Source organism: Typopeltis vanoorti, chromosome 20 (assembly GCF_054136105.1).
Source record: "Typopeltis vanoorti isolate ZY-2024b chromosome 20, IOZ_Tvanoo_1.0, whole genome shotgun sequence".
Classification (NCBI taxonomy): domain Eukaryota; kingdom Metazoa; phylum Arthropoda; class Arachnida; order Uropygi; family Thelyphonidae; genus Typopeltis; species Typopeltis vanoorti.
The window spans coordinates 45,099,245-45,116,196 of record NC_143568.1 but is presented as its reverse complement, the minus strand read 5'-3'; the positions used below and the strand labels follow the sequence as shown (position 1 = coordinate 45,116,196).

Below are 16,952 nucleotides of genomic sequence, written 5' to 3'. Positions count from 1 at the left end.
CTTGTTCCACAGGTTCTCCATTCACAACACAGTTGACATTTTCAATGATTCTGCCTATTTTCATTGTCTTTGTCTTTTTATTGCTGACCTTCATACCATATCTATTACAACAGCTATTCAATTTAGTCAGAGAATCTTGCAGACTTGTAGCGGATTTATTTAGAAGTATAACATCATCCGCATAAAGCAAAGAGCTGACATTAACATCTCCAATTTTGATATCAGGTTTAATACCACATTCCTTCATAATGTGATCCATATAGATAATGAATAACAGAGGGGATAATGTACATCCTTGTCTCACACCAGATTTAACATTAAACCATCTTCCTGTACTTCCTTCAATTCTAACTGCTGACTCACAACTCAAATAAAGACTAAGTATTGCTTGATATAATGCCCCATTGACACCATATAACTGCAGCGTATTGAATAGCTTCTCTCTTGGCACCTTGTCATATGCCTTTTCCAAATCGACAAAACTTAAATACAGATCTTTGTTATATTCCCATGCTTTCTCGACTATTTGTCGTAAAGTGAAGATCTGATCCTGACAGCCTCTATTTGGCCTGAATCCAGCTTGTTCTTCACCAAGCTTTTCTTCCACAATTCTTCTCAACCGTTTCTCAAGTATACTTGCATAGATCTTGCCAGGAACACTCAGTAGGGAAATACCTCTGTAATTCTCACATTCAGTTTTATTTCCCTTTTTATATATGGGTACTATGAGAGCTCTACTCCAATCATCGGGAATTCGTCCCTCTGTCCAGGCTGTCTGAACTATGCAGTGCAGCCACTGTAAGACTCTTATACCACCATACTTCAGCATTTCTGGTCGAATATCATCTACTCCTGCTGCCTTTCCACATTTCAAGCCTTTGATGGCTTTTTCTACTTCAAGTATGGATATGTATTTCTGACTGCAAGCCTGGTGAGTGTTTTTTTACTACTGTGCTGTCCTCACTGCTTATTTCATTTAGCAGTTTTTCAAAGTAATTACTCCATACTTCAAGGATATCTTTTTCTCCTGTTTTCATTTCACCTTTATCATCTCTAATTCCTTTTACAGCACTCTTTCCTCCATTCCTAAGCTTCTTCAACAACCTCCAGAATATTTTGCCACCTTCTTGATATTTATTTTCTATATTCTTGCCAAAATCCTCCCATGACTTTTGTTTAGCTAGTTTTACACACTGTTTAGCTTTCTTACATTTGTCTCTGTATTCTGTAAGAGTAAAAGCTGACTTATTTGCCAGGAACTTTTGATATGCTTTCTTCTTTTCCTTCACTGCCTCTTTAACTTCCTGTGTCCACCAGGGAGTTCTGATTTTTTTTATCCTTGCACACAACCTCACCACATGCCTCTCTGGCAGAATCAATCAATGTTTCCTTCAGAGTTTGCCACTGAATCTCCAAGTTTTGGTTCCTGTTCTCAAACTATCATTTTTTCTTCAATAATCTTTGTGTATTTTAGTCTACAGTTCACATCTGAGAGCTGCTCAACTTTTATTCACTTTAAAACTTTCTTACATGTTATTCTTTTCAATACGAAATTCAATTTTATTCTGTTCAAGACTAAATAGTGATCACTTCCAATTTCAAATCCTCTGTACACTCTGGTGTCCTGCACCAGGGAGAAAACATCACTATCAACAATAACATAGTCAATGAGACTTTTCTTATTCCTAGCCTCTTCTCTCCATGTGAATTTGTGCACATTTTTATGTTGGAACATGGTGTTAGTAATAACCAGTCCATGTCCTGAGCAGAAATCCAACAGATATTTGCCATTATTATTAGCTTTGCTCTTTTCTCCAAATTTTCCCAAAATATTTTTGTATGTCTCACAATCATTTCCTACTCTACTATTTATATCCCCAACAAGGACCAACTTTTCCTTTTTCATTGTGTCAGTTGCTTTTTCTAAAGCCTCAAAAAATTCCTCCACTTCTACCTTAGTAGAACCTTCTGTGGGACCATAGGCACAAATAAGTCTCATTGTCCAGTTCCCCATTCTCATATTTGCCCACATTACTCTACTTGAGACTGACTGCCATTCAAGAAGATTAGCCTCGTATTTTGTGTTGAATACTATGGCTACTCCTTCTTTTCCTTGATTGTCATTGCCTGAATATAACATTTTGTATTTATTGCTCAGAAAGATCTCACCAGTTTTGATCTTTTTTGTTTCAGTCACCCCTATTATGTCAATCTGGTACTTATCTAATTCCTCAGCTAGCTCCATTTCTTTGCCATTCAGGCTTCTTACGTTGATAGTACCGATCTTTAACTCTGGTGATGTTGAGTTGGGGTTTGTTTTCAGATTTGTTCCAGTAGCTGACTTTTCGCTGTTCGCCCTGGTTCCCTGGCGAAAATAACGGGGGCCTTGTTTAACCGGGCGACGCCCCAGCCGGCATGAAATTTTGTCATGTTGTACCATCATTTTTTATTTTGGTTTAACCAATAAGAATACAATTTGGTCGGCTAAATCCCAAATTGCCAGCCCATCCTCGTTCGTTCAGTATCAAAGTAGATACCCAACAGGGTGCACCACGAGAAGGTGAGGATTGGACATTAGGTCAGAAGCCCTGGTCGGTTCTCCGCATTCCTTTAAAGGCTATGTGGAGGTCTCCTCTCAGTTATACAGCTTTGACCCTTAAGCACCCCTTGACTACTTTTTTTGTCAAGGCAAATACTAAGGCAATCTGCTTAATTTGTAGGGGATTTGTGCCAGTTTTCAAAGATTAAAATTTGAAAAAGCATTACATGCAAAAACATGCTGCGAAATTTAGTGCGTATCAAGGAATGTGTCAAACACAAAATAGCGGAACTGAAAAAAAGTCTATCATCTCAAATTTTTTTTAAAAAAATAACAACTGAAACGGATTCTATTGTAAAAGCTAGTTATATGGTTGCAAACTGATAGCAAAAAAATCAAAACTGTATGTCGATGGCGAGTTTATTAAACAATGTTTGGAAAGTGTGGCAGATATAATTTTCCCTGATAAAAAAGGGGATTTTTCTAAAATCAGTTTGTCTCAGCAGACTAGCCAGGCGAATTGATGGAATAGGAAAATCTATCGAAAAAGGTTTCGAGAGTAGAGATGCTAATTTTCAATTTTATGCTTTGGCGATAGACGAAAGTACTGATGCTACTAATACATCTCAATTGGCAATTTTTATTAGAGATATTGATGAGAAATATAATATCACTGAAGAAATGGCTTCTTTAGTGCCATTAAAAGACACAACTAAATCAAGAGATTTATATGAAGTAGTGAAAAATACGTTAAAGCAATTTTCTTTGTTCATTGTGAACATATCTGGTATAGCTACTGATGGTGCCCCAGCGATGATAGGTAAAAAAGATGGACTTGTAAAATTAATAGAAGACTATGCAATTGCCTCCCAAAATTTATGTTTGATGAAATATCACTGCATAGTACACCAAGAAAATTTATGCGCAAAAGCTTTAAAGATGGATAACGTCATGCAGATTGTCATCAAGGCTGTAAATTTCATAAGGGCCAAGGGATTGAATCATCGCCAATTCCAGGAATTCCTTAAATTTATGGATGCTGACTATGGGGACATCATTTACTTTTGGGAAGTAAGATGGTTAAGTCGAGACAGAATGTTGAAAAGTTTTTATGATTTGCAGAATGAAATCAACTCGTTTATGGAATCAAAAACAAAATTTGTGCCAGAAATTGATGATGAAAACTGGCTCACAGATTTGGCATTTTTAGTAGACTTAACCGCTCATTTAAATGAGTTAAACATGCTTCTTCAAGGTGAAAACCAACTAATCAATACAATGTTTCAAACTATAACAGCATTCGAAATGAAACAAACTATGGCAATCTAAAATTAAGGCAAACAATTTTATGCATTTCGACACATTGGCTAAACACGGTCCTGTGAACAACAAAAAATATGCAGCCTTCTTGCTTTTCGATTTGATACAGGAATTTGAGAACAGGTTTCAAGATTTCCAAAAATATCAATCTTTTGGTATATTTGCGACTCCATTTTCAATTGACATAAACATATTACCTGCCAATTTTCAAATGGAATGCCAAGAGCTATAATCTGACATTCAACTTAAAGAAAAATTTGATCATGTCTCTTTACTCGACTTCTATAAGATATATCTTCCCACAGAAAAATATCTCCCTCGCTTCACAATCATGTCATCGCTATTTGGAAGCACCTACATTTATAAGCAGCTATTTTCAAGGATGAAGCACACGAAGAATAAAACTAGAACCTTAATATCTGATGAGCACCTTGAGAACTCACTGAGAATTGCAACTACTTCCATCGAACCAAATATCGAATCATTAGTGTCTCAAAAACAATGTCAAACATCTCACTAATTTAATGTTGCTGTCTTGTCTTTTACTTTTATAATAAAAAATTCATGAATTAATGAAGGTGTAAATTACTTAAATATGTTAACTATATATTCTATGTTTTTTTGCTCATCAACTATCGTTAGTATTAGTGTATCTTATGTGTGGCCCAAAACAACTCGTCTTCTTCCAATGTGGCCCAGGGAAGCTAAAAGGTTGGACACCCCTGCACTAGACAGATGTGTTGCTGCTTTCAACTCATCTCTCAAAAACCTTGAGGGACTTAGGAGAGCTTCGCATAAGAAATTTTTCTGTTTTTTTTTTTCATTATTTTTTTATGTTGAGTCCATGCACGAGAGGTTGGTAGATCAACATATAGTACATTAGTACCATGTATGGGTTGGGAAAGAAGGTACTTATTCACATTTGATGTGAATGACTGTATATTGTATTCTTTAGGAAACACAACAAAGAGAACACAATAATACTGTTTCAGAGTACAGCAGCAGGGATGAAGGAGGAGGAGAAGAAACCTGTTCTGTGGGTTTCAAGGTGCACTGTGTAAGGGGTGTTGAGCAGCAGCTGCATGTGTTCCAATGAGCTTAGTGCTAAGTGGGGGAATTATTGATGTTATTTCAGTTGAACATTTTCCATGGAAATATTTGTAGAAAACACTATGTGTTTTCTACAAATATTTCCACACAGAGACTGACCATCTGTGCAAAAGTGGGGGGAGTGAGTTGGTTAGAGATGGGTCATTAATAAGTCTGATTGCTATCCTCTGTATCGAGTAGAGTATTTTAAGGGAGCTTTTGGGGGCCCCACCCTATATGTGAGAGCAGTATTGAATGGTTGAGTAGATTTGTATAAGGTTAACAGCTGTTCAGGGGTGAAGTAACGTCTTGAGCAATCCTAGAGAAATCCTAGTTTTTTTTTTTAGAAGCCGAGGATGAAAATGGTTGCCATTACCAACTGAGCTCCTGGACACTTTTATAAACAGTATGAAACATCATTGCAAATGCTGTACTGTTGTGAGGGGGTAACCACATTCCTTATTGAGGCACTTTGGCATTTGACCTCTTGTTTTTGACCATTGTCTTCAAGTATCCATTTGTTACAAATTAAACTATTTAGAATTTTTGTGGGTTTCAATACCTCATATCACCAAACTGCATAAAAATTCATCACACAGTTTTTGAGTTACCATGATTTTTCTCTTTGCTCCTTAATTTATGGAAAACACAAAAATATTATTTGAAAAGACATCCCAAATCTATAAAAACCACACATAAAAAACAAAACTAAAACATAACACAGTAGTCAGAATCTTAAATGGACAGAATGTGAAAAACAGATGCTCAACAGCAAAAAAAAGTATGTTCTTTTATATAGAAATCCATCAGTGATAAAATATATATATATATATATATTTAACAGTATTAACTAAATATTACAAGAATGAAATTACAAGAAGTGGAGAGTTAATATATCTTGAATATGGTTGAAATTTTAGCCATTGGCTAAGAAGGTTTCATGAATGTGGTCAAGTTCAGTGGACACAACACTGTTATCTAATTTAACTTAGCCCAGTTATAGAGAGTGTTAATAATTCCATATTGGTGGGAGGGAAGATGGAATGACTGTGAATGTACAGTGCATGTGGATGGATGGGGAGTGGGTGTCTGTAAACCATAAAATGCCAAATTTCAATGAAGTAATTAGCCAGGGAAGGAGAAAGCCTTAAACTCTGTCCCACACAGACCCACTGTTTGGCTATGCCCTGATGATGAGTTGGCCACATAGCTTGGATACTCTCAAAATTTTTTTTAACACATCTAAACAATCGACAACCAAGATCCAGTTCACCTTAGAAAAGGAACATAACAATCTCCTCTTCCTAGACAATTTAATTGCATGTCAGAACAATGTATTCCTGGCATTCTCTGTTTAGAGAAAACCCACACACACTGGGCATTTGTACATTCGCAACAGTTATCCTCCTCCTCCTAACAGTATGGAATTAATAAAACTGTATATAACAGGACTAAATTAATTCGTTCAGATAACGTCCTCTCCAATGAACTTGACTATATTCACAAAACATTCAAGCTTTAAAAAAAAAAATAATAATTTAGCATACCTGAAACATGCTGATCAGCAAATTTTAGGTTGATCATATAATAACCAGGTTCTGTAGGTTTATATGAGACACTGAGTGTTCCGTCTTCATTATCCTTACACTGGATATCAGCCTTGCTAGGACCTTCAATGGACAAACTTAGGCCTCCATATCCTGTATAATTACAAAACAAAAATCAATAGTTGCATTATAAAGCAGGTTTTATTTTATTTTTTTTTTATAATGGATTAATCAATTTTTGCTGTACTGTTATGCAAATATTTTTAAAAAATATATATATATATATATATATTCATTAACTCAGATTTTTTATTGTGTTGTGCCACAACCTACTTGCTTTTACCCATGACATAGATGAAATTATAAAAAGTTATTCTTTCAATTGTCTCTGATAGTAATAAAAGGATTTAATGGAAGTATCATATTCTAGATGAGGAAAAAAATTTTCTTCATAAAAAGTCTGTAGCATCCTTATAATTCCAGATGAAAGTGAATAATATGAAGGAGAAGAGCTCAACATGAAGGTATAATCTGAAATGTCTATAAACAGCTAGCAGCTACAACTTAATATTGGGAAGAGATCAAGTCTAGAGAATGATTAGGATTATCTGGCAAATTTTGTGTGAGGTCACTGATAATATAAAACAGCATACCTACTTGCTGATAGCAGAGCAGTTAGCTGGAGAAAGAAATGGTTACTTTTTAAATGAATATTAAAATTTCTAAGAAAGAATGACTACTGTTAGGAAAGACAGACTAGATAAAGTCAAGATTTAAAGAAAAAAACACTAAGCAGAGACAACAAATAAACTGGACAGAATGTCAGGAAATTTATAGGTAAGCTAAGTTGAGCACTCTTTAATATGGGATATCAACTGTAGAGTTTAAAAACTATTTGCATTCTTTCTCTTCATATAATTTATCTTTTTTTTTTTTTTTAATTTGCATCACTGTTTTGGAAAAAATGAAGGATTTTGAATATGTGGGAATAAAATCTTAAATAAACCATGTACCCCAAAAAATTTGCTAACACCTCAAAAAACTTCAATGACTTCAGCTTTTTTACTTATCAAATAACCATTTGACTACTTACCTGCCAACCTCTCCATGTACTAAAAATGAAGATAAAATGAATAAAAAAAAAGTCCCAAATAAAGCAACTTTTTTTTGGATGTAAAGGTTGCTAATTTCTAGAAAACATATTTAAACAACCTTGGGTTGGAAGTCTGAGTAATTCCTGTCTAGCATGCAAAGGAACCTTTATAAGTGCTTTTCAACTGAAGATAAGTTATATTAGACCAGTTTTCATCCTAGAAAATGGGGGGCACAAGACAGACAGAATGGCTAGAGAATTCATACATTAGCAGATATGGAGGTATTGTTAACTGTCTTATTACAGCATAAATTAGGTTTATATAGAGACAAATTATTTAGCTGAGCCACTGATCCTAAATACAAAGGAAAGATGACATGAGTAATGCAGACTGATTGTTCGATTAGTAATTTCAGGTTTCCACAGTCACCAGACTCACTGCATGAGAAGTTCCTCCCTTGCATTCTTATTCCAAAGGAAAGAAGGGAATATACTTCACACTCTCTTACCTACTTCTCACTCACTCATAAATCTATTATTTCACCTCTCCTATCTGTAAAGTTCCCTCAAACTATATTCAGCGTTATAGTCCTGATGCAACGATATTTTTCTCTGTATCCTCTCCAACATTTCCTTATAGAAATGCAGGAAACCAGATACAATAGTCCAGATATAGCCGAATCAATGCGTTATACAAGCAAGGTAACATTATTACTTTATCGTTTTCAGCATCCTTCTTGATATGGTGGTAATACTCTGGACCTTCACAACCACTGCTATTTATCATCCATAATGGAAATGGAATGATGCATGTGGCAACATTGGACTGATATCTCCATTTATCTGCCAACAACAAACATCAAATTAAATCCTCTTGAAATCTCCTCTCATCTACTCTACCAACCACAATTTTTGCATTGTTACCACTCCAAACAGCTAAACCTTCAGCTATATTATGAGCATAAATTAAAGTGCCTGTAGAAGAGAGTACACCATTTTTTACTTCTCCTTAGAGACACCACTTCTGCATATCTGCTGATACCTATTAGTCATCCATCTCCAAGATACTATTCTCATTCCCTGCAAATTCAATACTAATTTGTCACATAGTATTAATGGCATGTCTTTCTAAAATAAAGGGAAAAAATGTATATAAGCCTTTGTCCAATATAGTTACCACACCCATGCATCCATTTGTAGTGCTTCAGTTTTCACCAGTTCAGTCATCATGCACTAAATTATTAACCAATTGTAAGACTAATCATGCATAAAATGGACCATAAAATGGTCCATTTTATGCATGAGTAGTATCTTGTCTCATTCCATTAATGTTTAATGGAATAAAAAGCACAAATAATTAAATGTTTAATCAATCCAATATTTTGTCTCAGTCACTGAGACATCATCAGGGAAACATTATTAAAATTGTAAAAACACACTCAAAATTGCACAAAACAATAAGTGGAAAAGATTAGACTGAAAGCCTGAAGTCCTATGAGGGCACCCTCTATCAGTGCTGTTGGGCAAGAGGCCTAGGAATTAAAGTTTCCCAAATCTTGGGAAGTTTCATACAACCATATTTATTAAAATTAGGTTGATTTTTTTAAATCTGTTGCTGATTCTAAAAAAAAAGTCTCAAATTTGTATTGGTGGAGCATACTAGTTTTTTTCCCCCCATTTGATTCTGTGCAAGGTATCCAATACATTGTCAGCTAGACCTGACTGACCACTTATGGTGGCAGATGTCTTTTTTTATGTTTTTCTAGATGGATGTTTGCAGATCTTCCAGTTTGACCATAATATAAGTTGCAAGAACAAGGAACTCTATAAACACCTGGAACAAAGATAGGAGGTAGAGGATCCTTGGATGAGAGCAGCCAGCTTCAGATGAGGTTTGGATTCAGTGTAGAGATTGTACTTTTTTTTTTTTTTAGAGTTCTAACAGCCAACTCCCATCTCTGTAAATTATGAAAAGACAGTAGCATAGTAATCACTAGAGCCTATAATGGTAACACTACTATGGTCATCAATGCTAGTGAATATAATCGCAAAATGAATATTTTGCTCAGAAACACTACTTATAAACCACTGCATTATGATCCACCAATTCTAAAAAGAACACATTAAAAAGGCTTTCTAAAAATGTCTCTTCTTGGCCTCCTGAAATAGTTAAACCATTCAGTCCCTGGGTATATGGATTACAAAAAATTCATAAACCTAGTAACCTTCTTTGTCCCATAGTAGATGCTACTGATTCCCCTCCTTTAAGTTAGCTAAACAGTTAACTAAAATCCTTAATCCCCACTTACAGGTCATTCTTCATCTTATATTAAAACCTCCACTCATTTCAAATCTTTAACCCAAAATTTAGTTCTAGATAATAATGATATCATGGTAAGCTTTGATGTCACCCCTCTTTTTACTAATAGCCCTTTTTCTGACACTTTGCCTCTCCTCAATATGGTGTTATCAAAACCTTTGTTAATAGAACCTCCAGTCTCTGTTCTACCCAGGCTGAACTTACTGCTGAACTCCCCTTTATTCACCAGACTTTCCTGGTGGAAAAGTCTGATGAATAAACAGGGAAAAAAGTCTGGTGAAACTTCCTCCAATGAAAAAAGATCAACAAATTAATTGTTCCTCACATCCCTCTCAACATGCTGACTACAGTAAATCTATAATTGTTCTTTATATCCAGGGAACCTCAGAAAAAATAGTCAGAACTCTAAAACAAGTACAATCTCTGCACTGCATTCAAACTTCAGATAAAGTTGGCTGTACTCATCTGCTCTCCCAAAGATCTTCTACCTCTCCCCCCTTCCCTCTCTCGCTCTGTTCCAGGTGTTTACAAACTCCTTGTTCCTACAACTTATCATATTATGATCAACTGAGAGATCTGCAAATATCCACCTAGAAGAATATAAAAAATAAAATCAACTCTGACAAGTATGGTCAGTCAGGGGTTGCTGACCATGCCTCAGATACCATGCACAAAATCAAATGAGAAAAACACTACTATGCTTCACCACAACAAATACAAATTTGAAAGACTTTTTTTAAGAATCAGCAGCAGATTTAAAAACCTAACTTAATCTTAATAAATATGGGTGCACAAAACTTCCCGAGATTTGGGAAACTTTAATTCTTAGGCCTCCCACACAACAGCATCCATAATGGAAACTCCTAGGAGGACCTTAGGCTTTCAGTCTAATGATTGCTTCCCTGATGATGTCGCAGTGACAGACAAAATATAGGACTGATTAAAACATTTAATTATTTATTTGCACTGTTTTTATTCCATTAAACTTATGAGTTTAAACCAGCATGAAAGTCTAACTATTTGATTACTATCTTATTCTCTGCTTCTCCAGTTTTAAGGATTACACAACTTAAAAGGTATTATTTATTTTGCAGAATTCTGCAATATATGTGGCAATATTCCTCTGGCCCACACAACCTTATTAACATCAAATTTATTTTAAGCTCTCTCAAATAATTATCTCATCAACTTCCTGTTCCCTATTTCCTCTACTATCACGCTCAATACTATTCTCTTATGCAAAACATACTGACAAAATACTTATTGAGCATTTCAACGTATTGTCTACTACTGTGATCCTAGCCCTAGCAACTGTTTCCCCCCCCCACACACACACACCCTCTTTTAGTGGTTATATGCTAAAGAACTTTCAGAATTGCACTGTCTTGTCCTACTAACTTCTGATATATCATTTGTTACTTCCTTATCTTCCTCTCACATACCACTTTTCTAGACCATGCTTTCTACTCCTCATGCAGTTTATCTGCTTACATTTCCCTGATAACAGCTTTTCTTTTGTAGTCCTCTCTCGATCTCAAGCATCTATTTCTCATCCTCTATACATCCTCCAAACTCTTGAAATGCAGTCTTAACATAGTAGCCTTGAACTACATTATCCTACAAAAACTTAGGAAACACTATTAATTTAAAAAAAACTTATTTTTTTAATAATTAAAAACTTTAAGATTCCAAAATAATTTATAAGAAGAATTATTTAAAAATTATTATAATATAAATAGGAAAAATTTTTGCAGTGTGCCATTTCATGTATTTTAACCTACAAAACCATGCAGCTTTATGGCTTATATAGATATCAGTAGGTCATTCAGAAGTCATTTTAATTTTGAATGCAAAAAAAGTAAACAAACAGTTAACAGCATTTCAATGAGATTAGTAGTCAGATGTCATTTCATAAAAATGTATATATGCTAACTGAATAGAAAATAACTTCTAAGCCCACAAGAGTTGGAGCCAACAAATCCAGGTGTCCAAGGCTTGATTTGGGCTGTAACATTTTTCTTCAATCCATGCTCTAGAGGAGAGACAATGGAAGCAACGTTAGGATAAGAAGGTTTTAAATGCAATAAAAACCTTGAGAGGATGGAATTGTACACACAATTCAACAGGCTTCCAATGACCATGTTACAAGTCAATATGGTAGCAAGTAAGCAATCACAATATACTATATGAACCACAAGGATATATTAACAATTAATATGCCTGAATGCTAAGATGTGTGGGCTTATGTGTTACAATGAAATAATATGATGTGCAAACTAACAAAATTGATAGCTTCTTTTTAAATGTGATCCAATACGTAGAACTTGAATATGGTTATTTTTTCTGACATTCCATTTAGGTAAAGAAATCTCTTCCCCACACTAATTATGTAGTTTGCAACTACATGTATTTAAATACATTAAGATATAATAATACAGTACATAAGATGCTTGTCTTAAACAGGAAAGCAGTGCATAATATAAACAATAACTTTATATAAAAGCCAAATTATTCATGCGAACTCTAGAACTATTAAAATATTTTCCTAACCTGCTTGTCTTGTGTCAATGCAAAATTCATTGACAGTGTGAGTTTTTCCTTCCTGGAGTGCAGCTCCTGAGCATCTAACTTTAGAAGCATCTCCAATTTCACAATCCCCAACATTAATTTTGAAAGGACTTCCTTGAATATGCTTTCCAACCCTTTTCACATTGACAAGATGTTCACCTGCTTCACGAGGTGTGAAAGAGATCCCTATAAAATAAAAATAATAACTGTGTCAAAATATGAAACTTTTAAGAGATTGTTGTAGAATAAAAAGATTTGCAGTCATTTAAAAATACTGCAATTCCTCAATGATCCAGGTAACTTCAGACTTGGGTAAGGTGAAAATACTAGTTGAGGATGCTAAAAAAAACATATCAACTTTCCCCTCTTACACAAGCTAATAATAGTGTAATTAACAAATGTTACTTCATCTTATTGTTTAATAAAATATAATCACTAACATTATTTGTTAATAAGTTCTTCCTTGTATTCAAAAAAGTGAAATACATTCATTGGTAGATGCTGGTGAATAAATACAATGCAAATACAACAAATATTTATTAAATAACAACTGAGTGTGTTAAGTTATACTTGGGTAGATATGGTTGAAACATATCTGTGAATATAACATTCATCCCAGTTTGGATATAAAACAATTATCTCTTAGATTATATTAAATTCAGAACTTTTCATTTAGGTACAATGTCTGCTGAAAAAACATTCAGACTGATGTGACTGCATAAACAAATTTATTCTCCTTTAAGCCCATTTGCTGGCAACCACTTTACCTATAATTTTTGTCACTTCTGAAAATATCAACTGAAATCAGTTGTCAAGATGCCTGAATGTATCTATACCAAACCTTGTTTAATGATTTATCTATTATCAAAACTTTGACAACAGAGCAAAAAAGAATTGCACACAAAAAAATGCAGCACCCAAATAATGCTGTACAAGTTAACATGGCAACTTACAGATGTATAGTAGGTAGGTTATCATAAAGAAACAACTACTTTCCAGATCAAGTAAATTTTCAAAAGCCTCAACTTTAAGTTTTCCCTGCTGACTGTTCAGATGGATCATATACGTCACAGAACCTTCACAATGAAAATTCTAATAACTTTGGTGTTAACGTTCTTTTTGGTCATGTGAACAACAGACTGAGCCACTGTGATGACTGTTGATTTTGGGATTAAGCCTCTAAAATCTGCATTTCATTATCTGTATAGACATTTTTAATGCCTCTCAGTATCAGATGTATGCTCAAATAAAACTCAACGAATGACTGTTCTATAGTTCCACTGTTAGATACTGGCTGGCGCAGCAAAATATAAATTCGCCAGTATCCGCAGAGGAAACAATCCTAGATATAAAAATAAGATTAAAGTAAGAAAAGAAAGAATAAATAACGAAAGGTAAATATATAACAATAGAGCAGCCGGTAGGATTTTGATTGTATAAGGTTTTAGGTAAGAAAGGATAGATTTAGGTAAACAACAAATTAAGCATAAATCATATAGAAACAACGATATAACAATAGAACATTAATATAACACAGACAAACCCCAACTTACAAACACAATTGTTGAAATTTTTTCATATGATTAAAAATTAAAGATTCCAAGAAATCATTATTATTATTTTCTTGACCCATATGGAGTTGATACTCATCGCTGGAGGTCAACACTAGTGAGCACAATCTATCATACCAATCCATCATGGATTTTTTGAAAAGCACTGTTGTTTTAATAACCTGATCACATTTTACAACAGTAAAAAGATCACTGGACGAGGGTAAGGCATACATTGTTCTTATTCTGGATTTTGCAAAAGCAACTGACAGGATGCCACATGACAGGTTGGATTTTAAGTTGCAACATATAGATTTGGATATCAGGCTAGTGGATTGAAAACTGGTTTTCTGACAGCAGAGCTGTACATGAGGAGCAGTATCAGGAAGTAGGAAGGTAACAAGTGGAGTTCCACAGAGTTCAGTACTGAGATCATTAGTGTTCAATCTTTATATCAATGATATTGTCACTAGACTACAAGGAGATATTCAGTTGTTTGTAGATGATGTGAAGCTAAGGAAGATTATTAGTAATAATGGTAATGGCTCTTCAAGAGGATATGAATAAGTTAGAATGAATGAGGATGCCCCTTTAATCTAACTAAATGTAGGGTTTTAAAATTTGAGATCCACAGATGAACTTCAGATTTCTATCTACAATCAACCCAAGATCTCTTGCTCCCTTGACTTCTTCCAGTATAAAACCTCCACTAAGTGTGCGGGGAGCATCCTTGAAGTGGAGGAAGCAAGGGGATGATTGCAGATAGAAATTTGAAGTTCAGAGGACATATTGCAAAGTCTGTGAAGATAACTCAGAGAATCATTGCAATATTGATGACACTCAGTCCTCAATATTGCAGACAGGAAAAAAAAAAATTATATTAGGACTGTACAATGCTGGTTATGAGAAGAGACTGAAGGCATGCAAACTGCAAGATTTTAGTGGATAGAAAAAGAAGGGAAGGAAGATATGATTGAGATGTTTAAGCTGTTGAAAGGCTATTATCAGACTGATGCTGGGGAGATTTTTTAAATGGTAAAATGAGGGAAAGAAACAAGGATGAGGGGCCATCTCTGGAAGTTGCAACAGGAAGTAGTGAGCATGAAGGTAAGAAATATGTTTTTTGCATGAAGAGTGGTAGGAGCATGGAATACATTGCTTGTAAGGGCAGAATTATAAGAATGCTAAGTGGGATGTTCTTTGCAATTTCTATTCTTCATTTACAGATTATTGATGTTTTCTTTAATCCATACATTTGAACTAAATGCATCATTAAAACAATTCATATTAGAATGGATATAGTGATTTCCCATTCCACTTTAAATTCTCATCTCATATCTAACCATTGGTTAACCAGGAAGTGTACCAATGATGTAGAAGAGAAGAGACAAGCATATCATAATCATTTTTCATTAAATTTCCATCTTCCTTTTCCTTTTTTATGCTAAAGCTCAAAATAGTTACAAGCAAATTATCAACTCCTTCACAACAATTTTAAAAGGGTCCATAATAGGGTTCTGATAATCTTGTTAATTTCAATGCTAGTAAAACTTAATCCTGTCTTATTTCTCAAGAAAAGAAAAAGAAACCTTTTCTTTCGGTCTTATTTATGTCAACACCTAAATCTCTACACAAGAGATTTAGATATTTTTCTTCATGGGATAACTCTAAGCTCCAATCTTTCTTGGCCTAAAATATTACAAATAATGCATCCTGAGCAGCAAAGAAATTAGGTTCTCTCAAGGATTATTTTACCTCTGAACAGCTATTCACCCTATAAAAATTAAAAATTCATCCAAATATTGAACTGTTCTCACATTTGGAGTTATACCCCCCTATATTTGAAGCTAACTCAATGTAGAAGAGAGTAATTAGGCTGATTAAATGACCCATTATTCTACTCTCTTTCACATATGTTTGGTTTCTACTTCTTGCATTTTCAGCTTGTGGGGATAAATAAATTATATGAATGCAATGAAAAATAAACACTACTAATTTAAAATTTTTATATCTTTGTTACACTTTACATTATCTTTTGGTACAGCTAACTGTATTTGGTGTGTACAATGAGATCAATAATATGCAGTAACTTTTTATGGTTTTCCTCAAGAAGAAACTATACAGTCAGGAGAGTGAGAGAATCAGTCAAAAACTGGAAACTTTCTGGCATCGAAAAAGTGGAAGGAAACTTCCAACTTTATGTTTATTAATGAATTTATATGATTCATATGATCATTCTGAGAAAAGTGATGGCAAATGGAGGGAAAGAAAGAAAGAGAACTTATAGGAATGCTAAATAATGAAGGATATAAAAGGTATTATAAAGAATAATATTAATATATAATATAATATACATTGCGTGGAAAGAAGTTAATGGACATCACCAATGGAAGAGGTATATAGTGTCATGTAACAAATCGTGTTTGTAGCTGGTATAAATTAAAGGAATATGATGCTCTCAAGTCAGCACTTGCAACTTTGTCTGGGTGAAATGGCTGCGAGTAGGGAACTGATGGAATTTGAAAGAGGCATTATGATAGAATACCATGTTGCAGGCCTATCTATTCAGCACACTATTGACAAATTAGGCCATCCCAGGTCAATAATCAGTGATACTATACTGAAATGGAAGCGCAGGGAGTCACTGCAAGTGCTCTCCGCAGTGGATGACCCTTCATATTCATCGAACATGACCATAGGGTGATACAAAGGATAATATATAATGACCACCATTTGTTGGCTGACAGGATGAATGCAGCATTCTGGACACTGACTGGAACACAAATCTGCATAAAAACATTCAGAACTGAGGCTCACGATACAGACTTCCATGGTAGGACTGCAACGTGCAACCCCACATTACCTGTTCCAACATGCAGCATTGTCTTCATTGGTGCAAAGTGTATACAGTGGGATATGAAAACTT

General features: G+C 34.5%; 1 protein-coding gene across 2 annotated transcripts in view; it reads right to left on the bottom strand.

The window, feature by feature from the left end:
- Positions 1-16,952, bottom strand: part of LOC150095403 (filamin-A-like) — a 640,838-nt gene that overhangs the window by 75,119 nt on the left and 548,767 nt on the right. For both annotated transcript variants that reach the window (XM_090410722.1, XM_090410723.1), the window contains 2 exons: positions 12,459-12,662; positions 6,496-6,648 (listed from right to left, as the gene is read on the bottom strand). In XM_090410722.1, the coding sequence (XP_090266848.1) occupies positions 6,496-6,648; positions 12,459-12,662 (357 nt within the window). The remainder of the gene's footprint in view (positions 1-6,495; positions 6,649-12,458; positions 12,663-16,952) is intronic.